Source organism: Sinohyriopsis cumingii, chromosome 13 (genome assembly GCF_028554795.1).
Source record: "Sinohyriopsis cumingii isolate HCF-2022 chromosome 13, ASM2855479v2, whole genome shotgun sequence".
Taxonomy (NCBI): Eukaryota; Metazoa; Mollusca; class Bivalvia; order Unionida; family Unionidae; genus Sinohyriopsis; species Sinohyriopsis cumingii.
In genome coordinates this window covers 74,896,330-74,922,767 of record NC_142973.1, presented here as the reverse complement: position 1 = coordinate 74,922,767, position 26,438 = coordinate 74,896,330, and the positions used below count along the sequence as shown (strand labels likewise).

The window sequence follows — 26,438 nt, the reverse complement described above, 5'->3', positions numbered from 1 at the left end:
AAAAAGGCAACTGGCTGACACTATATACCAACATAAACGTTTAAATATCAAAAATGGGGTGGTAAGGTTCAGAGGAAACTCTAGTCCTACAGTGTAAAAGCCTCCCGTGATATTTGTTTTCTAGGTCGCTGTCTTACTGCCTCAATAACAGCAGTGTGTAGTGTATTTCGAGATCGACTAACATTGGAATGAAAAGTCAAATTTTCAGGAATCACACACTTGGCAGCCCATATTTATGGATGGTGCTGGTTTTAAAAAGTTGTCACTCCAAAAATAACCAACCTCAATATTTTGTCACCAATTTTCCAAAAATGTCACCATTTTCATAATACAGTACTATCCATTTGTCTCAGCTTCCTTGGGACCAAGGTAATAATGTCAACATAAGCAGATGTTTAGATAAGTAAGGGGGAGGGAGCTGAGAATATATTGAAGTTTTGCATGCAAGTGAAATTTTTTAGATGACCTGTCGTCAGTGACTAGGATTTACGCAGATAAAAAAATGGAAATTTTGATTAAATGAAGACAACTAGTCTGCAATAGACTTGTATATTGACAACTTACATTTGTGTAGTACACTCCACAATGTGTTAAATAATATACATGCATATGAAAAATTAATAAATTCAAGTATTCTATCACATGTTAGAAAATACACATATCAGTCAAATCCCATTATAAAACACAACTAAAACATATCTATTATCTAAAAAAATGGTAGTCCTCGTTTGACCTATATCCCATTGTCAGCAAACACATTTTCCAAAACAATTCACTGATATTTATTCTCCTAGTAGCACGTGGCTGTATAGTTGTTTATATGCTACATGTACATGTTCCTAAATTAGCCTAGATTTTGGACAGCTAGAGACAGCTACCATGATGCAGAGGCTACCAAGGGAATGAGGCTATTCATAGGGAAATGAAAATGTGAACAAATTAAAAAGTTTCACATTCTTGCAAGATGACCTACTTTCATTTAACTAGATTGACTTATATCTACTGTTTCAAAATATTGGAACTTTAATCTGGGTTTTAAACTGGCACTGGTAGCAATCATAAGCATGAACTTTATTTTTGCAAACAGGAACTTTTCACAGCACAATAAATATGTTCCAATCACTAAGAAAAAGGAAACAATGCTTTTATTTAAGTCTGTTGTTGACTCTCTTTGATCAAAGGTTTTCGGCTTGCTTTGATGAAGGTTCATGTGTTATTGAAGGCGCCATTAAAAGTGCTCTCTGAAGGACCAAACAAATGCCCATTTATTATTGTTGTTGCAACATCAAATAATTGTAAAACACTGATGGAGACAGAATCATTCCTGTTCCCACGTTCAGAGGTGGTCAATTGTAGCTCATCAGGTAGCATTACTATTTGGGTTATATTATAGCATAGTCCTACATGTAAGACCTCTTCGCTGATATTTATGTTGTGGACGTCAAGGTCTTACAGCCTAACTAATGGCACTGTGTAGCGTGTTTTGATGTTGCCTAACATTGTTACAAAAGTAAAATTTTCAGGAATATTTCACACAACTGACAACTAAAATAATGATGCTTTTCTACAAAGTAAAGTCATGATGTTTTACTCTGATGTCTTTTCTCTAATAAATTCAAATTCTCACAAAAGAAATGGACCTGTTTTCAAGTTTTGTTGGCCTACATTTCAGTTGGCTGGAAAGCGATGAAAGCTGGAAATGCTGAAATTGGGTTAAGTTGAAATATTATTCTTTAATGAAATGAATAAAAATATATTATGCCTATTAGAGCTGTAAGCAACGGTTCGTTTCGTTCAAGAAACATATCCCCAACATGAACCAACTTCGGCATACCTCAACTACTGTCGCATTACAAATTCAAATGTATGTCAGTGGAATGCGAAAATGCATCCATTTGCTAGTATCATATTTTCATTCCACCAGGATAAAGACAGCACAGTAAGTATATTAAGTACACATAAATTTATGGAAGAGTGTTGATATAAGCTGCGAAGTGTGCGAGATGTTCCTGAAAATTTGATTACTCATTCTGATGTCAACAACATCGGGACGACATCGGGACACGCTAGACAAGGTCATTATTTGGAAAGTAAGACATAGCAATAAAACAAAAACAACATGTGCTATGTCTTACCACAGGTGCTCGACACGAGCTTGATGTTAAGAAACAAAAAAATAATCTGAAGGAAAAAAATCATACAGAGTGACAAAAATACCTTAGAATGCCCCCATGAGCCGTTGTGACATAGGACCCTCTCTATCATAATATATAAGAGAGAAGGTACGGAACTTCCAAATACTTCGCTCCACCCATAACCCTCGATTTTCTTCTGCTATTTCCATCTTTAAAGGCACGCGACCATACTATATGGCTTGTTTTACTTCTGAGATATTTTTCTATCCATCAAGCCATCATTGACTTTTCTGCGTTGTACCAAACTGAAGTTACGGGCTCTGAAACATGCGATTTTCGCTAAGTTTTCCTTTGTGACACTTCCATGCTCCTATGATAACAAGAATAACCTTTTGAGCCAATCATATTTCGGCATTGACATTAGTGCCGCCTATTTTGAAAATAGAGATGCATGTATACGATATGTTGTGCAGTGAAGAAGACAATGTATAATACTTGCATGGAACAGGATTCCTAAAGTTGAATCGAGTTAATGGTAAGTAAAAAACTTACTTTTGCATCTACGGCTGTTCTGTAATGCAAGATGGGATGCACCATGGTGTTGAAAACATTGTCCATATCGCTCTTGTCACCGGTTTTCAGATAAGCACGGAAGTGTCCACAAAGGAAAACTTAGCGAAAATCGCACGTTTCGGAGCCCGTAACTTCAGTTTGGTACAACGCAGAAAAGTCAATGATGGCTTGATGGATAGAAAAATATCTCAGAAGTAAAACAAGCCATATAGTATGGTCGCGTGCTTTTAAAGACGGAAATAGCAAAAGGAAATCGTGGGTTATGGGCGGAGCGAAGTATTTGGAAGTTCCGTACCTTCTCTTTTATATATTATGATAGATCCTATGTCACAACGGCTCATGGGGTATTCTAAGGTATTTTTGTCACTCTGTATGATTTTTTTCCTTTAGATTATTTTTTTTTCTTAAATCAAGCTCGCGTCGAGCACCTGTGTGTCTTACACGGTAGCCTATAGGACTACGAGCCCCGTGGTTTACGTCTGTTCGATTGTAATTGTAAGAGCTGACTACGCATGCCGTTTTTAACTTCGTATTATTCGATTTCAACAATATATTACTAAACTAACCACTTTCAACGCGGCAATTATAAAGCGGAAGTTTATCCAGAGTAAGCTTGTAACCATCAAAATGCGGATCAAGAAGGTCCCGACGAACTTTCAAATCGTTTAATTCGGCCATTTCTATTGACATAACATCCGGTTGTGCTTAAAAAGTACTTAATGGTTGTGTTTATTTTGTACGAAATATTTTGAAGTTGCAAACTTAAAAGGTATAGAATCTTGCTCGATTTTAAGTTATATCAAATCTTTTCAACTAAAATAATTAAAAGTAATATTTTAGAATCATTAATATGGCACAATGATGAAAATTTGTTTTCAATTACAAAATTCTTTGGTGTATGATTTAACGCATCAATTTCAAGTAACCATGTAGGGGAATTCCAAAGAATATACCAAAAATTCCACAATTGTTGCTAAGAATAGCTTTGGGAGTATTTTTAGCATCTAGCGCATAATATGACTAGAGGCTAGTCTTGCTCGTGCAGTTTTTATGCTGATTTTATGGGAAAGTGCTTGATTCTGTTTGATTCTAGAGGATATAACACATCGGATATAAGCGTTTAGCCTGTTGGTATATAACTTTCTGCATTTTTCTTGTTTGTTATATTTCGGGAATTTAGCACATGGTTATTTTTAATTGAATTTGTATTGTTTACCTTAAAACTGTCGTTAAAAAAGGCGAAGAATACAAATCCAATACAAGGATAAACATAGTCTGACTCTACATCCCCCTAATGATTTCAAAAACGAGAATGTTTAATGTGATAAGAAGTGCACATAACTAAGTCAATTGAATCATTGATTTATAACTTCTAACCTGACTGTGATCAGAATGGACTTATCATGCCATCCCCTGCACCATTTCAGGAATAACGGACTTTCCATACTTACACGGCGCCATATTGCGTACACTATAGGCTAGTTTATTTCTTATAGACTAATGACGTAGTTCATACTGTTCGGCAAATGCTGAATAATTGCGTAAATTACATAACGTTGAGAGTTTGGAATTATATCCCTCTGCATACATGAACATAGAAATTAAACCGCTTATTAAATCCACATGAAAAGCGTAGTTGTCATTTTCCTTTGCTTGATTCGACATTGTAACTATCGGAAGCAGACGGCTTATGTATGTACAGCTGTAGTCCTGTTACACCCCTTTGCTGAAAACGGACTTGTCCAGAAATGGGAAATGGATCCGAGCGTATCCGTCTATTGCACTGAAAACTTCCGTTAAGCATGAAACGCGCAGAAGATGACGGTGTTAGGGCCACTCTTCTCAGAGTCATTTAGAAATTATAAATCAATGAATGAATTGACTAAGTTCCTTGCACTTTTTATCACATTAAAGATTTCCATTATTTAAATCGTTAGGGGGGTACAAACAAACGGGTTTGTATTATCAGACATGGGATTTTAATTTCTTATGTTCGCGGGAGCTTGCGGGTACATAGAAACACCGGAACGCAATAGAAACACCGAAACGCACTTCAGTTATATCGTATATACCACTGTGTATGTATAAATCATATCTGTGACATTTAGTATTAGTTATATAATAAATTAATATATACTTTCTTTTCAGCAAGTGATGCAACATCTAACTAAAAAGAAGCTGGAAACTGCGCATTTTGGCGACATTTCGTAAAGTAACAAAATTTAATATTAACAGCGTGTGTTGCAATTTGTACATGAATTTAATGCTTCAGCTATTAATAATAAACACAAATTAATATTTATTTTTTATATTATGGTTATTAATAATTACATTTTTCTTATTATATTAGGTTCGGGGATGTGTGAGATTTGCGCAACCCAGCAGGTGAAACAGCTGTATGGTGTAACTGTCATGAAATATGCGTGATAATGGTCTAAATGCAAAGAAACATGCGAGAATGGAGTGTCAAATCTTTTCCGTCTTTCGTTGATTGTTTTTTTAAAACATATTCTGATATGGGAAGAAGAGTATGGGATACTGGATATTGGCAGAAATGGGTTTAATACACAAAGACAAATTTTGAAGCATATTTCAAAATGTCTTTGTTTCATATAACACACAAATGTTTAAAAATTTATATACGAATAAGGCAAGTTGGACTTGCCTGCTCGGAGACAAAATAAGATTAAATGTAGCAACAACAGGAATAAACACATCCAAGTTATATCAATTAAACTGATAAGACTTTGGCCTCTGCATACAGCCTCATGAACAAAAAATGACATATCATTGCACAGTTTTACCCAACGCGCAGCAATAGCCAACATGGTGGTATATATATATATATATATATATATATATCGTTCACTAAAATATACCAAGTAATTAACACGTTGCCATTCTATATATTCCAAAGGACAATTTACTAGTTTATACCAGTTTATGTACAAAGCATTACATAACCTACCATAAAATTGTGATATAAGTCCTATTAATATGAAATTTAAACCTTATATAAAATATGAACAAGAAATGTGGGCATATAAAGATACTAGTTTCATAGCAATCAAACACTGGATTTGCTGCTTATGGGGTTATGAAAATCAGTTTGAAAATAGCTGGCTAAATCAAAACACATGAATAGTACATACACGTTTTTATATAGGATCAGAGCAATTATCTTGCAACAAGAAGTGTGTTGGTTGCAATGTACCATATCTAAAATAATATCTGAATGTTCGTCTGATAATGTCATATTTACTGTCTGTAAGAATGAATAATCTGAATTTTGTGTGGTTTTTCTCTTTGTTAGGTAGTTTGTGTCACCTAGTCTGTCTTCGAAATTTGAAATTGCCTGTCAGCGAGTCGGTATTCACTAGTCCCAATTAATGCACTTCTCAAGTTTTTTAACTTTCCATCCACAAAGTCATTTAAATGAGATCAAAATTCTGTCAGTGGCTTCGATTTCCACACTACAGTCTGCTTTAACACCTGGTTAACGGACTCGCAGTTGTTGTTAGTCCATTTATTGTCGATCAGATCCAGTCGTGTAGGTCCATTTACCTTGGTCAGCAACTGATTTTTCAGTCTTGACTGACTCTAGTCAATAAATTTTGAGGAAACTTCCCGACAGAATGACTCCAAGTTATTACATTTCTCTTCAAAACAAATTCTGTCATCAGCATCCATAATTCCTCCAAATCCATATATTTTGTCCAAAATAAAATTTCAGTCCTTTTTGTCAAACAGCATCATCTTTAAGTTTCCACGTAGTGTTTTCGTGAAGGTGTCTGGTACATAAGACATGAGTCAAATCTGGAAATGTGGTTGTTATGTCTTTGACCATTGCCGTTTCATCGTCAGTTCCAATTATGTCTTTGACCATTGCCATTTCATCATCGGTTCCAGTCACAAGTTTAGTCAAATCTGTGTCTACTAATTTCATCTTCAAATGATGGAAAAAGTTGCAGTAACTCTCAAAGTCGCTGTTGTCTTGCACGAAGACCAGTCCTAAAAGAATTGGTGGTTGTCCTGTATGCTAACTACAGAAAGTTGTTTATAAGAAGTCACAGTCACATGTATGTCACAGAGGTTAAATGTTTTATCCACTCCTAAAACAGTCTGTCCAGTGCAGCACATATTCTTTATGTCAGTTAGCTGTTCATCGTCATAAAGTAAAATGCATGGCGTTTTTCCATTAGTCCGTATTAGAGCTCTTACGAAAGGATGGCTTCGTGTAATCATATTCTCAAGTTGCTGAATATGATCCGCGACAGTTTTTCTAAGTCTAGTGGTATGTCCCTTAGATTTTTAATACTTCTTTTTGTCATGTATTTGCTGCATTCCAGTCGGTCGCATCATCTCGTCATATTTCTTCTTAAACTTTGCATAGATCATTTGTAGTTTGTCTCTCTGTAACATTTCTTTTATTTGTGTCATTTCAAAGTCAGGTGTGCATAAATATTCTGATACTAGATCATGGTAATTAATTGCGTTTATTAGGAGAATGTGTTGATTGCTATATGGTAACTATGAATTTCATAATCAAAACTTAATGAATAATGTAAATAATATGTTAATTTTCAGGCATTATATACACAAACATTTGTAATAATCTGCACACCTTTCCTCATAATTTCCACACCTGTGTTTCTCTAGTGTAGATCAAAAGATGTACAAAAAAGATTAAATATATGGCTGTCAGAAAGTCTCATAAGATCAGAAGATTTTATTGGATATTCAAAAAATAAAACAATCACATACAGATCTTAAATTACATGCATAAAGCTAAGTCCAATTATGGAATCGAGAACTGTTCCAGAAATGTAACATCTGTAAGAAAATGACTTGAAAGCATCAAACTTCTTTCAACTGTTGGTCCAAAAATCATAATGTGAGATCTATGAATAATGCGCATTCACCAAACAGCATACATTTTCTTTGTGCAAAAAAAACCTAATTTTAGATAGGTATAATGGTTTAAACACCAATTATTTATGTTGAAACAATATGGCGAAGTGTTCATCATATAAGTACATAATTCAAGGTATTTAATTTCAATATCTTCATCTTTAGATGACATTGAAAACGTTTCAGTACAAACAGTAATTTGAAAGATAAATAAATTATCCATGTAGAAGTTACTTTTTGAAATTAAAGTATAAATGATGATGGATAAAACATTATGAGTGAAGGGCAGAAAGCGGCATAAGCATCATATATCTGAAGTTTACCGATAATCACTTTGGGGAGTTCAGTCTGGAGTGTCTCAGTAATCGTTACAAAAACTTTTAAAATCGTATGACACATCAAGCTGTGTTGAGACTGGATGCATGGGAAAGCGATGTGATTGCAGAGACTTGTATTCGCGTCTCAGCTGGGATTATCAAAGTGTTGTGACTAATACTAATTATACAGAAAACATGTAAAGGAAGTTTGATCGCTGATTCTTTCCTGATACCGACACTGTGATATGTATAATCTGCAAAGGTCTGACGTTTGCTATCAGTGGTTCACTGGAATCTTGGTGTTAATCTTCACTAACCAGTGCTTCATTTTTTGCAGCTTAATGTTTTAGCAATATATGTAAATAATGCCATTGACAAAGAAGTGAATACATATGGGTATTGAAGAAAAGCTGTCATAAAAGGAAAACTGCATGTATTTTTTCCTTATTATTATTAGCATTGAACAATCGATATAGAAAATATAACTGCTTTGAATGACGGGCCAAAAATTTTTGTTGTGATGTAAATTCCAAAATAAATATGGCAAGGATTTAACATGCCATTTTTGCATGTATCTTTGTATTTAGATCATTAAAATAATTCTTGATAGTTACACTTACGCTGTACGGCTGTTTAAATTGCTGATTTTCACAAAGTTCATTCATCCCAGGATTATTAATAAATCATTACTAATATGTATTTATTAGTAATAGATTAAGCATTAAACTTAAACTTATGTAAAAATTGTATTTGACACTAATAATAGTAAATGTTATTTTCTTTTTTTTTAAATGTCACAATTTTCAGCTATGGTATATATGATATTGCGTTTCAGTGTTTTTCTTGCGTTCCAGCGTTTCAGTGCATTCCAGTATTTCAGTGCATTCCAGTGTTTCAGTGCGTTCCAGCGTTTCAGTGCATTCCAGCGTTTCAGTGCATTCCGGTGTTTCAATGCACCTGCACACATTATAACAAATTAAAGTCCCTTGTTTGATTGATTTTGACTAAATATCGATGCAGAACATTATTGAGCCACAGGAAAATCAGAAAGGAAGTTGTAGAAGAGCTAAATAACATCAGCTAGCTGTACATGCAAACTGTTATCATTGATTTTTGGAAAGGTCATGAAGTTAAACTTTGCAATGACTAAATTTGGATCCTTGCAACATATGTTTTGAATAGAACATGAATTTATTGGAACTAAAACACCCATTACAAAGATGACAACCATGTCCTATCCATGCTTATCACACAATGATGACAACCATGTCCTATCCATGCTTATCACACAATGATGACAAGCATGTCCTATCCATGTTTATAACACAATGATGACAACCATGTCCTATCCATCCTTATCGCACAGTGATGACAACCATGTCCTATCCATGCTTATCACACAATGATGACAACCATGTCCTATCCATGCTTATCACACAATGATGACAACTATGTCCTATCCATGCTTATCACACAGTGATGACAACCATGTCCTATCCATGCTTATTACCTGGGATACATCCCTTGCGGAGGTCAAATCCTAAATCGTTTTGATCAGTCATATGTCTTTGATCAACAATCCCATGTTTTATTTAACAAGAAGGCCACTGCCTGTGCATCAAACCCTTTTCATGTCTTATATTCTCAAACAGCAAGGTCCAAGGATAGAGTGTGTTAGAGAATGAGTTAGCTCTGCTTTGTAATAAATCAGCCCAAATATAAGCAGAATCCATCAGGAGGTTAAGAAAATCCAAGCAAATCAAAAACTAAACCAAAAGCTAATTACCAAGCTTGTAAGTCTGTGACCTTGACACCAAGGAGCAGGTGTGTCGCAGATATGCAGCAGGTTGTAATGTCCCTGTTCAGGGTCATAACCTGGCACATGTCTGGGACAATCACTGTTCCTCCAGTGATGTTAACAGTCAATAGAGAATAGATCAGTCTGCTGATGAAGTCCTTAGTACAAGGAGGAAAGCCAACCTGAAGCTGACATACTCCTTATATGATTGTTAATAAAATGTACCATTTGTCTTCAGTATGTCTACCAGTGATGTCATTTCAAAGAGTTTATTAGTAAATTTGCAAGTGATTTGCAGAACAGCTTGCACAGTGCCACTATGTTATATGTAATTCAATAATTGAGACTTGAAGATAGGAGGGTCGGGTAGCAGTATGGTAAAAAAGCACTTGCCTTTATTGATCATGGCAATCTCACCTCAGCCTTGGGCTCAGTCAGTGTGGGTATTTGAGAAAGCTTGCTAGTAGTTTCTCATGGGTTGGTGGTTTTTACAGGGTTTTCCTGGGTTCTTTAGCTGGTCGCCATGTATAGCCTTTAATGCACTGCAAAATGGCATTAAACCCCAAACAACAACAACAACAACAACAAAGAGTTTTGGGCAGATTTCAAAGCATTTTTCTTCACAACTATTGCATTAGTAAATGTGCTCTCTTGAAGACACTTTCAATTTTTTCATCATAAAAAGTTTGCACATCAGTTATGGTGATTTCACAGAGTGAAAATTATTCAGTTCACATTAGACAGAGACAACGGATGTTCTGATTAATTATATACCATCAAGAAATTTGAAGTTTATGTTGTGTATGTTTGTGTGTATGTCTGTCACATTGTCGTGTTTTTGTGTATATCTCTATCATGTTATCGGGGCTCTGAGTGGCCAAGTGGTCTAAAGCGCTCTCCGTCACGGATCACTGCCATCTCACCTCTCTCTGCATGGCTTCGAGTCTCGGGCTCGGCCAATGTGAATATGTGAGAAAGCTTGCTGGTAGCTTCTCATGGGTCGGTTCTTTCCAGGGTTTTCCTGGGTTCTTCCTCCACCATTAATACTGGCTGCCATGTATAGCCTATCTTGTGCTGAAAAAATGGTGTTTAACCCTATAACAACAATAACAACTATCATGTTATCATATGTTCTGGTATATGTCTACCATGTCATATATTTGTATATATGTCTATCATGTCATGTTTGTGTATCTGTCTACCATGTCATATATTTGTATATATGTCTATCATGTCATGTTTGTGTATATGTCTACCCTGTCATATATTTGTATATATGTCTATCATGTCATGTTTGTGTATATGTCTACCATGTCATGTTTGTGTATATGTCTATCATGTCATGTTTGTGTATGTCTACCATGTCATGTTTGTGTATATATCTATCATGTTATATGTTTGTGTATATATCTATCAGGTCATGTTTGTGTATATATCTGTCATGTCATATGTTAGTGTATATGTCTATCATGTCATATGTTTGTGTATATTTCTATCATGTGATATGTTTATATATATGTCTGTCATTTTGTCCTCTGTTCCTATCATGTTTATCATCTTATCATTTTTTTGGTGTATATATATCTATCATTTGGTTATTATATGTTCTTGTATGTGTCTGTCTGTCTTGTCATATGATATATGTGTCTGTCATTTTATCATTTTTGTGTGTATATGTCTATCATTTGGTTATCTTATGTTCTTGTATGTGTCTCTCATTTTGTCATATGCTCAACATATCTGTCATCACATAATATGTTCTTGTATATGTCTGTCATATTGTGATATATTCTTGCATATTTCTATAATCTTGTAATAAGTTGTATGTTTCTGTCATCTTGTCAAATGTTCGTCTATTGGTCTGTCATCTTGTCATGTTGTTTGTGTCTTGTCATATAATTTGGTATATAGGTTTTTAATGAATAATCTTTCAGTAACCAAATACTCAAACGTTTTGTCTATATTTCCAGACTATCAGCTTCATAATGTCGTCAAATTCACAAGAAAATAACGTGCCTGTAATCTCCATGTCTGATATTGAGATAGACATGGATGAACCAATTGGTCGTGGGGGATTTGGGACAGTATATCGTGGCCAGCATGCAGAATATGGCTTGGTGGCAGTGAAAACATTAATAGCAGAGGGTGTCTTACCAAAAAGGTATCAAAACATTGCTCAGATTACTTCTCCTTCTTGTTCAATTTTCAGTTTTAAAAAATTAGGTGTGTACACTGTATGTTTTCCAGACATTTATCTGTATCAACTAATTTAGATTTCCTTACAAACTATACCTCTCCATATCATGTTATGTTCTCTTATGAAATTGAGAACAAAATAACATCCATCAGTACTGTATTTTCCTTTTTTACTTTAAAAATATCCTGCCTAATGTATTAAAAACAGGAATGAAAACCTGAGTGCATATTTAATGTATTTTGACATGTAATCTTGAAACTTATGTATTGTAAAGATCAGTCAGGAGTTCCTAATTTCCCAAATTGGAGTGTAAAGATCAGTCAGGAATTCCTAATGTCCCAAACTGGGGTGTAAAGATCAATCAGGAATTCCTAATGTCCCAAACTGGAGTGTAAAGATCAGTCAGGAATTCCTAATGTCCCAAATTGGGGTATAAAGATCAAGCAGTTCCTAATGTCCCAAACTGGAGTGTAAAGATCAGTCAGGAGTTCCTAATGTCCCAAATTGGGGTGTAAAGATCAAGCAGTTCCTAATGTCCCAAATTGGAGTGTAAAGATCTGTCAGGAGTTCCTAATGTCCCAAATTGGGGTGTAAAGATCAAGCAGTTCCTAATGTCCCAAACTGGAGTGTAAAGATCAGTCAGGAATTCCTAATGTCCCAAACTGGAGTGTAAAGATCAGTCAGGAATTCCTAATGTCCCAAATTGGGGTGTAAAGGTCAGTCAGGAGTTCCTAATGTCCCAAATTGGAGTGTAAAGGTCAGTCAGGAATTCCTAATGTCCCAAATTGTGGTGTAAAGGTCAGTCAGGAATTCCTAGTGTCCCAAATTAGAGTGTAAAGGTCAGTCAGGAGTTCCTAATGTCCCAAGTTGGAGAAACTTCTAAAAGAATGCAATATCAGCATGAATTTACAGGTTTGGAAACTTAAATGTATTATAGCTGCTTTTCCATTCCGTCAGTGCAGAAGTTAATGTATTAAACATGAACTGAAATCAGAAACACATTCCTACATGGTTTGTGTTTATTGCATATTGAGATTATAAACACATTATTTATGCCAAAAATCTGACAGGATTTTCTTTGTATGATATTGCTCAATAATTGCTATTTGAACTTTTTTCAGACATTTAAAAATATTGGAGTCTGAGGGAAAGAAATTGCGAGAGATTTGCCACCACCCCTCCATTGTAACCCTACTTGGTTTAATCTTGGAGCGAAATAACTACTCCTTAGTGTTAGAATACATGTGTTTGGGCAGTGTCACAGACTTTCGAAAAGTGTTCAAGCCAGGATTTCCACTTATGATTCGAATTGTCCGAGATGTGATACACGGGATGGACTTTCTTCATAGTCAGAACCCAGCTGTCCTTCACTTGGATCTGAAAGCTGATAACATTTTAATCAACAAGAATATAAATGCTAAGGTGTAGTATGAAAGTTACCCCATTTTAGACCATCACATAACATCAGTATTACATTACTTTGACCCATTTTAGACCGTCACATAACATCAGTATTACATTACTTTGACCCATTTTAGACCATCACATAACATCAGTATTACATTACTTTGACCCATTTTAGACCGTCACATAACATCATTATTACATTAATTTGACCCATTTTAGATCATCACATAATATCATTATTACAATAATTTGACCCATTTTAGATCATGACATAACATCATTATTACTTTAATTTGACCCATTTTAGACCATCACATGATATCATTATTACATTACTTAGACCCATTTTAGACCATCACATAACATCAATATTACATTACTTTGACCCATTTTAGATCATCACATAACATCATTATTACATTACTTAGACCCATTTTAGACCATCACATAATATTATTATTACATTACTTAGATCCATTTTAGACCATCACATAACATCAATATTACATTACTCTGACCCGTTTTAGACCATTGCATACCATTATTATTACATTACCATGACCCATGTCAGACCATCACGTAACATCATTATTACATTACTTCGGCACATTTTAGATTTTTATGTTGGTTAATAGTCAAAAAAATATGGTTTAATGTGGTGCTGAGCAAGTTTGACATCATATTAGGATATACAAAAAATACTCACATTTATGTCAGCTGTAACAACAAGCAGTGTAGACCCTGATCTGCCAGCTCATAATTTGTCAGAAGATCATGTTATATATTCTGCAAATTAGGTCTAATAAACTGCATAGTCCAAAATCTGCTGCAGTTGCATTAATGTGATGGTAGATCTGGGTCTATGCAGTTTGAAGTCAGATGTGATATATGCAGTTATATGAGGTAAATAACTACATAGCAAATGTCATTTATTCTCATTAACAACCAGTTTTATCACATGGCATCAAATGTCTAGCAATGTCACTGTATTCTCATTAACAACCAGTTTTATCACATGGCATCACATGTCCAGCAATGTCACTGTATTCTCATTAACAACCGGTTTTATCACATGGCATCAAACATCTAGCAAATGTCACTGTATTCTCATTAACAACCAGTTTTATCACATGGCATCAAATGTCTAGCAAATGTCACTGTATTCTCATTAACAACCAGTTTTATCACATGGCATCAAACGTCTAGCAATGTCACTGTATTCTCATTAACAACCAGTTTTATCACATGGCATCAAACATCTAGCAAATGTCACTGTATTCTCATTAACAACCAGTTTTATCGCATGGCATCAAATGTCTAGCAAATGTCACTGTATTCTCATTAACAACCAGTTTTATCACATGGCACCAAATGTCCAGCAATGTCACTGTATTCTCATTAACAACCAGTTTTATCACATGGCATCAAATGTCTAGCAAATGTCACTGTATTCTCATTAACAACCAGTTTTATCACATGGCATCAAATGTCCAGCAATGTCACTGTGTTCTCATTAACAACCAGTTTTATCACGTGGCATCAAATGTCACTGTATTCTCATTAACAACCAGTTTTATCACATGGCATCAAATGTCCAGCAATGTCACTGTATTCTCATTAACAACCAATTTAAACATGGATAACATCAAATGTCCAAAATTATTTTTCTTACTGAGTATTTTCTGTGGTCTTGAAACTTCAGGGCTTAAACATGACACCCTATTTATGAAATTGGAGGGTCAAAATCAGGTTCAGGGAGAAGTGTAAAAATGTTGTTTGTAAGTCTTAAGAAGAATGATAGAAACTTAGGTTTGTGTTTGTGTATGTAATGCAAGAACTCAAAAAAGACTGAGAAAACTTTCAATACCTATGTATTTGTAATTCTCTAAGCTGTTTGAAATTTAAGAAGCTTAGCATTTCCACTGGTCTTGCTTTGACTCTCAGTCAGCCTCAACATTTGTCAACAATGAATATCATGTTTCTGGTCCTTAGGTTGGTTATTAGGTTGATTTTCTGGGGAAGATGAAAATAATTGAGTAAATTGCTGTTACTTGCATGGATTCATCATAATAATATCAAAATGTTCAGAGCTTGTTCCAAATGAATCAATCCAAGCATTTGACGGTTGTTTTTCATCGTGTGGTTAATTTATGATATTGTCATGAAAGTGCTTTGGTCATAACTAGCATGCGAATAAAAATGGTTTGGTTATAGGGACATTGCAGCACCTCATTCATTGTAAATCACATCATGGAAAATATGTTGACTGGTATTGGTCATATCAGTGACAAAATCATGGCTCCAGAGGTGCTAAAAATCACGCTCATTTCTTTTTTGACAAGTGTATATCTGCATGCTCACATTATTCACATTTTCCATTATAATGAAAGTTTACTTTACTGTAAGATATCTTCATTGTTTGCTCACTGTTTCAGTTTTGATAGCGCAACTTTCAGTATTTCATTTCTGATTCTTAACTATCCTTTTCAATTGGTAGTCTTCCTTCAATTGATATTCTTCCTTCAATCAGTATTCTTCCTTCAATCAGTATTCTTCCTTCAGTCAGTATTCTTCTTTCAATCAGTATTCTTCTTTCAATCAGTACTCTTCTTTCAATCATATTCCTTCAGTCAGTATTTTTCCTTCAATCAGTCTTCTTTCTTCTATCAGTATTCTTCCTTCAATTGGTATTCTTCCTTCAATCAGTATTCTTCTTTCAATCATATTCCTTCAGTCAGTAGTCTTCCTTCAATCAGTATTCTTCCTTCAATCAGTATTCTTCTTTCAATCATATTCCTTCAGTCAGTAGTCTTCCTTCAATCAGTATTCTTCTTTCAATCATATTCCTTCAATCAGTAGTCTTCCTTCAATCAGTATTCTTCCTTCAGTCAGTATTCTTCCTTCAATCAGTCTTCTTTCAATCATATTCCTTCAGTCAGTAGTCTTCCTTCAATCAATCTGCTTTCTTCTGTGAGTATTCTTCCTTCAGTCAGTATTCTTCTTTCAATCATATTCCTACAATCAGTAGTCTTTCTTCAGTCAGTATTCTTCCTTCAGTTGGTATTTTTCCTTTAATTGGTGTTCTTCCTTCAGTCATTATTCTTTCTTTGGTCAGTATTCTTTCTTCAGTCAGTAGTCCTCCTTCAGTCAGTATTCTTCCTTCAATCAGTATTCTTCCTTCCAGAATGATGGTCATTTTGTATTCTTGTGTGATACATAATTGCTAACAGACCTTTCTAGCACTTACATTGAGTTAGGGATAAAACCAGGTGTGTATACTGTACAAATTAAAACATTATGTATGTGTCCATCCTTGGCAGTAATAGGGCAGATAGACTCTGTGAATCAGTGGTAACTCAGTTGTCTCCCCTGGATTGTGCCAAATAGGATTACATGTAAAGCAGACATGTGCACAGACATAACTGGTACATGTCTTCATCCATACATTGCTATGTATAATGGCATTTTAAGGTATTTTAAACATGAAATTGGTCACAATCATGTGGCATATGAAATAAAATAACAAATTAAGAATGTGTTGTGAATTTCTTTGTCTTTTCAGTATGCAAAGTTTCAAGTAAACCATGCAACAGACAATACTGAAAATGAAAATTTGGATTTCTGTAATTCCCTAAATTCTTCGTGGCAATTTTGTACTCATTGTTTAATTACAGTGATTTTGTGGAAGTGAAAATGATTTTTCTGGAATCAGTTCTGACAAAATACCAAATTTAATTAATAACACTGTCCTTATAACAGGATATACCTGAATGGATGCTTGGATCAAAGGACAACACAACACAGTGTGACGAAAGATGGAAATTTATGAAATGAATTAATAAAAATATGTTTTTGTGAAGGTGATTGAACTGCACTTCAACAGAAGTGTTAAGTTGATATATGAATGAACTCGATCTTTCATTCCAACTCGGTTGTTACACAGCTTAGAGTAATACTGGCACAATGCATGCCATGTGGTGCATCTATTTTTAGAAACTGGATTCTCCAAATATGACCATGCACATTTTAATTTTGTTACAACCATTCATGGACAGGGTTGCAAATTTATGGTTTTAATATTTGTGTGTACTTTTAATAGTTTTCTGTTGGTTAGATATTATTTATTTTACCCTTTTTCTTGTATTTTCACAAAAAAATTGTAATGTAAGAAAACAACTTTGACTTTATTAAATTCCCCAACTTCACATTGTCCAATGCATTTCTGACATAAATAATTTTGTTAGCTAAATCTTCAATCACATAATATTTAGATTTTGCTTTCTATGAATTTTATATTTTCCTTAAGGTACATGCCAAATAAATTACAAAAAACCGCAAGTCAAATGGAGGTATATCCTGGAAACCATGATGTCTACCATCATTACCCTTCTACCCTTTGAAAACTTCACTTTGGCTTAAAACAACTGATATTATGAAGAAAATAACACAAGCACAGCAGATATTTTAAGTCTTTTCACTGAGTGCTGATAAAATTCACATTGGTATTTACCTATTGATGTTTTAAGTTTTGAAACACAAGTTGGTATGTTTTCATCATTAGATGGTAACAGTAACTTGTGGAAATCTGACATCAGTAACAAATGATAGCTTGCTGGGGAAAGGGTTAACTTAATTAGAGGCTCTTCAAGTAATGTAAGAATTTAATTTCTTCAAGATGAAGTTGCCTTTCAGTTTATGTGTTTTTTCTTTGGAGCAAGGGTCTGATGTCATGAACATAATATGGGAAGCACAGGCATGAGGGTTAATGTTTTCTACCCATCCACACTATTCTTGGTCCATCACAACTTGGATAGTGTCTTGCACATTGTAGTGGTCCATCACACTTTAGCCAGTGTCTTGGGCATTGTAGTGATCCATCACACCCAGGGTAGGCTTGCCAGTAGCTTCTCGTGGGGTCATTGGTTCTTTCCGGGGTTTTCCTGAGTTCTTTCTCCACCATTTATACTGGCTGCCATGTATAGCCTATCTTGTGCTGAAAAATGGTGTTAAACCCTACAACAGCAACAACAATATCCAGGGTAGTGTCTTGGGCAGTGTAGTGGTCCATCACACCCTGGCCAGTGTCTTTGGCACTTGGGCAGTATAGTGGTCCATCAAATCCTAGCTAGTATGTTGGGTAGTGCTGTGGTCTGTTGTCCAGTATATATTGTCCATCACACCTTGCCCAGTGTTTTAAGCAAATGCAGTGGGGCAGTTGTGCTCCAGCATGTTGGGCAATTTAGTGGGGGCATTTTTTTTTCTAGAACCACACTTCTACCTTGAATCAAGTTCATTTGCAAATTATTCTTTTCAGATATGTGACTTTGGTTTGGCAGAGTTTAAGTCTGTGACGCAGACAGTGACAAGGAAGACAGGAGGGGGCCGACGCTGCACGGTCACCCATGTACCTCCAGAGGTCTGGGTCAACATCAATACGCCATCTGATAAGAGTTATGATGTATACAGTTTTGGTATTGTAATGTGGGAAATCCTATCTGGTCAGATTCCATATGGAAGTAAGTCCTACGACAGATTTTTCACTAATATTGCAAATCACTGAAACTCCTTCAGTCATTATTTTTAAAATCGAAAGCCACGTTTTCATGTTGATTTTTAAAGGACTGCTATAATTGAAATATAACTGGCATATTAGCATGTTCATTGGTCTGTCAGTTCATAATTAACTTGTTTACTTGACTCCTGTTTAACATATCTTTTAGCAGCAGACTATTGAATTGTAATGCAGTTGTAAATTTACCCCTTTGAGAAATCTTTACATTGACCATATTTATATGGTCTTTCATATATTCTTTACAATCTTTAGGAGCTTGACCCAGTTTTGATAGAGTTGTGTCTCATAGTTTACTCCTGTCTAGGGCAAGGTGATGGGATTATGGTATCTTGGCTGAGAAAGAGATTGGCAGTTAAGAACTGTAACGAAATTCTTGAAAACGGGAAAACTTACCTGCACAGATAATTATATCAATTATAAATGATAAAAAGGCAATTAAAACTTGCAAAATCTTTAAAGTCCCCCAATTTTTCTTATTTCATTGACATTTGGTTTTTTTAAGTTGTACTGCATTTATTTTGATATTTTGCAATAAGATCCCAGACCTGCCAACTCTTACGATTTTGCCATAAGTCTTACGAAATTTATCCTTAAAATACGGACTTACAGCATTCAAGCAAAAACTATGGAAAAATGATCATTGCTGAAAAATCTGTAAAATTTGTTCATCTGTGTTTTATTTGGATCTAGGTTTCATATTAGACGTAGTGAAATTTGTCAGGGAACCAGACTAACTTTACAGCAGCACACCAGACACTTTAAACTACATATTTGTTCATGCGAAGCATCTGCATGATCAAACTGTTGACCATATAATTTTTTTTTAAATGGCATCCAGCATGCAATGCATGTTTAAGACAAAACAAAAGGGTAAGTACGCCTCTTGAAAAGTGTTAATAATCAACACAGAAAAATAAAAAGGAATATTCAGATTCTTGTGAATATAAGCTGGAAGGGTCACAATTATGTTTATTGGACATCACATGCCAATTTGAGCATGACTCATGGTGGGAAATATGATTGCCATCATCATGTGAAATGGAAAAAAGAATTACATCAAGTTGAGAGATAGAAACAAGCCATTGAGCTCCATAGTGTTTGGAACTAAAATTTGTGCAATTGTCCTGGTGGTAAATAAAGTCTACGTGTACTTTACAAACTTTTCAGTTGAACATAATGTTTATCATCGTGGCACATTCCAAATACTGAACTTTTAATAATACATTTTCCAGCCTTACAGTAACAGTTTATAGTATTTTGTTACACCTTACTGCAAACTGGTAAAACTTACAGAAAAAAATCAACTGCCTTACTGAGACAGACTCGTCAGGGTTGGCAGGTCTGGAACCCATTTCAGGACCTTGCATGTAAATAGTATAATGGTAACACACTGGATTTGCACCTCTTGTGTTTTATATTTAATTTTGATATGTGCAATGTCTCACTTCTGATGTTGGGGGTATTAGTTTACTTTACCTCAGTAAACCACCCTATTCCAATTTATTAGGACTTCTTATGTTACCAGACCTTGTTATGAAATAAAGCTCGAAACAAATAAAATGGAATTTAATTTAAGCCTTTTGTTTCAGGTGCCTCAGATGACATGATTCGGGCAGCAGTGATAGCTGGACAGCGGCCAGATATGTCAGCCCTCCCTTCTGACTCCCCAGTCCAGTTAATTGGTATGATGACCAGATGTTGGTTACAACAGCCCACTCAGAGACCTTCATTCACAAGTGTGTACCAGTTCCTCTTAAAGCATTCACAGCTGACAAGTTTCATAATGCAGTGCACTTCATTTACTTTTGCCACTCTCATATGACCTTAACCTCAATTTCAAACAGACTGTCAAACAAGCTCTTGCCTAGTATTTTGCAGTGTATTATCAGGTAATTAGTAAGTAATTGATATGTACTAAAACATACATTATGCCAGTATTGTGATATGATTGCATTTCACAGCAAAATGAACTTGATGATGATTTGAATGTAAAGAGATCATGGTCCAGAACATCCATTTATTAGAAGAAAAAGCCATGAACATTGTGTTATTACAGTCATTATACTTGTGATTTTCTAACAAGATTTCCTTAGTTATGTTTCTAGTTCATCAGACTTACTGAGGATGAAAATGAAAATACAGGGCCAAGGACAAAGTCCAACTAAAGTGGATGTTTTCATATTTTAGAAACATGAGTTTAATCTTTCTGGTGTATGTCAATTTTTTAACTCAAAGTTTCAGTCTGTTATTGATATTTTAGCTCATGCAGTAAAGATATTTCTTCCAAAAAAATCAAATTTTGAAAAATAAAAGGTCATTGAATCTGTAATATTTTTAAAAAATTCCATAGTTTGGACAGTTAAAGTGGCTACTTACATTTTTGAATCTGTCATGTGCTGATACGTATTCCATGTTTTCAGAACTGAAGGCAGAGATAGAGCCATTGTACCAGGCTAGAGAGCTGGAAATACCCAGTAATATTAAAGACATCAGAAGGCACATTTGTGATGAATATGTAAGAAATAGAGTAGTTTGAAATCACTTTTTTGTAGATCTGTTTTTATCAAAATAACTCCTATCTTTTTGGTACCTCAATTCCTGGATGATTCTTTGAAGGACAAATTTTTTGTTTTTAGTTCACCTGACTAAGGGGCAGATAAACTTATGGTTCCACTCCACACTTTCATACTTAGCGCAGGGTTTCATTTTTAAAGGTTAACAATTCCCCAGGTTCCGCTGATTGATTATCCTGTCTATTTATAAAGGGCATTTCATATTGTAGGTATTAAAATAACTTTATTTTGTTGTTTGATTGATGAGTGTAATTTGGGTTATAGAGCATACAGCTTGATCTTACTTCAGATGTACATCTCTCTAATTATTTTATTGTACTTTTCAGAAGTTGGTATAGTCTACTGTAGCAAAATTCATTTTCCCTTTTTTAAGAACTGCTAAAGTTAGTCTTCTTTTGGAGTATTTCAGGTTAATTTTTCAAGCAGTGGAAGTAGCCATTTTGATCAGCTGTCTGCTTTATGCAACATTTTGTTTCTGTTATACCACATATAAAAAAGGATATATAGAATAAGGTCATTTTCTGCCCCATCTCCAAATGTCCTCAGTACACATGAGGTCATTAACATCTATTTCTGAGATCAGTTTTGTGTTTTGTGTTCACTTGTCTGTTGTCATGGTTACAGGGTGTCAAAACACTACAAAAAAGACATGAAAAGTAGTCATCTTTTCCATTTACTTGTCATAGATGCTGCTTTACCATGAGCTATTCACTCAGTTTCAAATTTCCAATACACATTTTTATTATTTTAGGGGTTTTAAAGCTATATAAATAAAGTTTAGTTTCTAAAACTATTCCAGAATGGTCCATTGTAGACAAAAATAGAATGTCAAACTTATACATCAACTGAAAACTGTTTCTAAAATACGTTGACAAAAAGGTACTTAATCATAAAATATAAAAACTGTTCCTCAGTAAAATATTGTTTTGAATTATTTAAATGATTGTTTGATTTTATTGAATAGGACTGTAAAGGAGGTGTTAACAGGGGTCCATTTGTTTGCTTCTTCGTTGAATACATGGGGTTGTTACTTTCACTGGAAATGACAAATGTTATTTATGTATTTATGTACTTTTCTCCTTATATTTTCATGGCTATATAACACACACACACTACTGTGTTTCTATCTTTAGAGAGAAAAAAATTGTCTTCCATACTCCTTGAGATAGCCTATAGTCAAACTATAATCTATTTATAAACATATATTCATCCGTAAAGATATAATATGGATTTTAATAAGAAAGAAACCACTATTGGTTCAGCACTTTTAATGAACTTCTGAAAAATGTGAAATATGTCTTAGAAGTAATGGCACTGGAGAATACAGGAAAGAAACAGACTATAGGTATTGTACTGTCTAGACTTTTTGCATTTATTTTTAAACCAGTGCAGGAATACTGCATTACACTGACTGCATACAGTTTTCTGTGAAAAGTACACATTTATAAAGAACATATACCTGTAATGAACAAATGGAAATACAATCATTTCATTATTAGTTTTGCAAATGCTCTTTACCAGCAAAGATGGTGATTTACATTGTGCAAGATTTGGGGATTTATAGAATGAATGCAACTTTCAAGGAATTTTTGGGAACAAGTGTGCACATAAGCTTGGATGAAAAATGAGTCAAAGTAAGTATTTTTCTACATTTTCATTGTTTAAAATAACTATGACTATACTCTCTCTCTCTCCTCCTATGTACATGTAGGTCTATATTCAATTCTTTGTAGTGACTCAAAACTGGGGCCCTCGATGGAGGCAATGAAGAAATTTGAAAACGTATAGAAAAATTTTAACAAATAAAATAACATTATATGATTATGTGTTCATATATACCAATAAAGTAAAGCTAGTCACAATATTATGTTCACTATTATAATTTGAGGTTTTAAAGGCAAATTTTTTGCATAAATATTTTAAGTACTGTATACTATACATGTAGGCTGACATGCTTGTTGTATTCCTACACAAAAATCATGTGATTATCTTGTCGTAAGGCTTTCTATATAACCGGAGGTTCAGAGAAGTGTTAGAAGATCTATGCAAGCAAGAGATGACAAAGCATCTGATAAAAGAAATGCACACACTAAACACATGGTACCTGACGTTAGCAGTTAACCAAAACTAACAGCAAATCCTAATGATTGTAACACCGCCACTCATCTACCCATAATATGGCCCAGGGGTGATACACTCCTGCCATCTGTACAGTTCATTTTTTTGTGTATTTAACCTGGGACCCATCTTAGATTCAATATGATGTGACCAGACAGAACTTGCAATGACTGCACAGTCATCAGAGAGAATAAAAAGCATTTAAATAAACTATTCAGGCCAACATGGACATAAAAAGTCAAATAATGAGTATGTCTTAAAAGTATACCTTTTTGTATTCATTTGAATGTGGTATGTACATTGCCAGATTACCCATTAAGCATACCAAGCACGTGCTTAGGACACCAGCCCAACAATGGTACCAGAACAAATTATAATTATTTGCTGATGATAAAATTGAATGAATTATATATGACCATTTCGATCTGCATATACAAGTATTTTGATTTGGAATGATGGCAGCACTGGTATTTTCAAACCTTTTGTAGCTTCTGATTTTTTTTTTTTTTAATTTCACATTTAGTAGTGGGAGTTGGGTGCTATAATATTTTCAGTGATAAGGGCCCTGGAAGACCTTAATCTGAAAATTGTTATGTATTATTATTCTCTCTTCCTCAATATCACACAAATAAGATGCCATAATAATGGAAACATCATGATATGGATGACAATTCAAATTATACAGAATTATCATTTGTCATATAAACATAAAAGGAGCCAGATAACTACTGATGAAAGTAGTGCTCACAGTGTAGAAAAAAAACTCCTCATTTGATTTACCATTGTCATATTCACATTCTGGAATAGATGATGAAACCTTAAGATGACTAGTTAAAGACGCTTTCTTTGTCAACTCATTATTTACCCATCTTTTGCAGCCAAGAAACCATAGGAAACTAGATACATGGGCACAACACCCAACAACCTGAGCACCACCCTTGCAGGTACAATAACATCCTTTGATGGAGTCCAGTGGAGTATTTCAGCTTGTATTAGAACCACAGTGAATGGATTTTATTTTTGGAGTGGCGAGACTGGATTTTTACATGTAACAGACCAAGAAAATCCATGCATGCCATAACCTCATAGCTCCCATCCTCTGTGAGATGCTTGTTTGGATACTTTGGAGCCAGTCTGACTTGATAAATGCCCATAGTGATGTCACACGGGTAATAATCAACTGATATCCTAGGGAATTCATTCATTTTCCAAGTGGATGCATCCATCTTGAAGTACAATTTGTGCTTATTCAGCAAGTTGTTCTCTTGAACCAGGATCTAAACCTTATTCAGTTGCAAGAATTGATTCATTTGCAAGCCAAAAAAGGTGGAAATAGTCATCATCGGATAAGGAAGAAGGAACATCAGAGTTAAGATATGACTTTATTTTAATTAGCTCATGCACATTTTGTAAAATTGATTTAATATCTGTTCTTGAAAAGTTTTCAAACTCTTTTGTTGCAGTGATAGATCGCAGGGATTCATTAGTGAAGTAGATTTCCAAATGGAATTTGCAACATCTACTATCTGACTTTATAAAAATACTACACTCTGCTGGGACATTATCAAGAGGACTTTGATGTCCATGTGGTATTTTACATACAACACAATGTCTGTGAGATCTTGATGTCGATGGAATTTGAAGTTGAATTGATTGTCGGCCTTTTTATGACAGCATTTGAAGTGTTTTAGACCATTCACCAAATTGTCATATCTGACATAAAGTCTCATAAAGTCTCATTTGTTGGGTGCTTTTCATACATTTTCAAGTATTAACTTTGGCAGTCATATTTAGTCTATAATGATACACAGAGCCTACGAATTCTATAGTGGGGCCCCGAGTGATCTACAGCGCTCTCCGTTACGGATCACTGCCATCTCACGTCTGTCTGCATCGGTTCGAGTCTCGGATTTGGCCAATGTGGCTATGTGAGAAAGCTTGCCAGTAACTTCTCGTGGGTCGGTGGTTCTTTACGGGGTTTTCCCGGGTTCTTCCTCCACCACTAATACTGGCCGCCATGTATAGCCTATCGTGTGCTGAAAAATGGCGTTAAACCACACAACAACAACAACAACAATGAATTCCATATAATAAGTTCTTGTAGTCATGGAGCCATAAACTGATTTTATGAACAGTATCTAAAAAGAAACAACTCAGCTTATTATGTATTAATTATCATAATTCTTGTTTTATATAATAAATTCTTGTGTCATCCATTATGCCATGTTACATTTCAATTTTTTTAAATTTCAGAATTGTTTTGGTCAGTATTTATTGTATGCTTGATATGTTTTATGGTTAGTGCCAACTCCCCACACCCATGTTTGTTTCCACTAGAAAAAATAAGTAGATGGACATTCTTTTAGTATTATTATTAATGCTGTTATTATTATTATTATTAGTAGTAGTAGTATTTTTAATAGTAGTTGTAGTCACAGTAGTGGTACATGTATTCAAGCAGGCTGTCCTTTGAATAAAAGATTTTCATCTGTAAATGCTATTATATTTATGCTTTTCTATTGTTATAATCAGTAAGTGTATAAACTTATGAGGTTATCATTTAATGAAATAAAGAAAATATGTCATTGCAATAATATAGTATTTAGATAAATAGATTGAACAAACTTGTTTTGTTTATTTTTATTTTTGCTGGTTAGGGGGTAGGAATGATATCAATATCCTTTTCAGTTAACAAACCATAAATCAATTCAGTTACTTTAGCTTCCATCCTGACCTTGGGACATGTTTCCCACTGTTTGGAAACAAATGTGGATTTTTAATTTCAGTAATTGCTAGAAAAATCATTGATTTAGTAGGCAAGTAAAAATTTGTCCAAC

General features: G+C 34.6%; 2 protein-coding genes across 2 annotated transcripts in view; one reads left to right on the top strand and one right to left on the bottom strand.

Annotated features, from left to right (window-relative positions):
• Positions 1 to 3,401, bottom strand: part of LOC149785841 (nudC domain-containing protein 1-like) — a 59,208-nt gene extending 55,807 nt beyond the window's left edge. The window contains exon 1 of the mRNA XM_089979799.1: positions 3,275 to 3,401. Within this exon, the coding sequence (XP_089835925.1) occupies positions 3,275 to 3,398 (124 nt within the window). The 5' untranslated portion in view covers positions 3,399 to 3,401. The remainder of the gene's footprint in view (positions 1 to 3,274) is intronic.
• Positions 3,402 to 3,681: 280 nt separating this feature from the next.
• Positions 3,682 to 26,438, top strand: part of LOC149785840 (uncharacterized) — a 68,508-nt gene continuing 45,751 nt past the window's right edge. The window contains exons 1-6 of the mRNA XM_089979798.1: positions 3,682 to 3,839; positions 11,705 to 11,895; positions 13,053 to 13,353; positions 18,653 to 18,854; positions 20,500 to 20,646; positions 21,331 to 21,425. Coding sequence (XP_089835924.1) covers positions 11,720 to 11,895; positions 13,053 to 13,353; positions 18,653 to 18,854; positions 20,500 to 20,646; positions 21,331 to 21,425 — 921 coding nt within the window. The 5' untranslated portion in view covers positions 3,682 to 3,839; positions 11,705 to 11,719. The remainder of the gene's footprint in view (positions 3,840 to 11,704; positions 11,896 to 13,052; positions 13,354 to 18,652; positions 18,855 to 20,499; positions 20,647 to 21,330; positions 21,426 to 26,438) is intronic.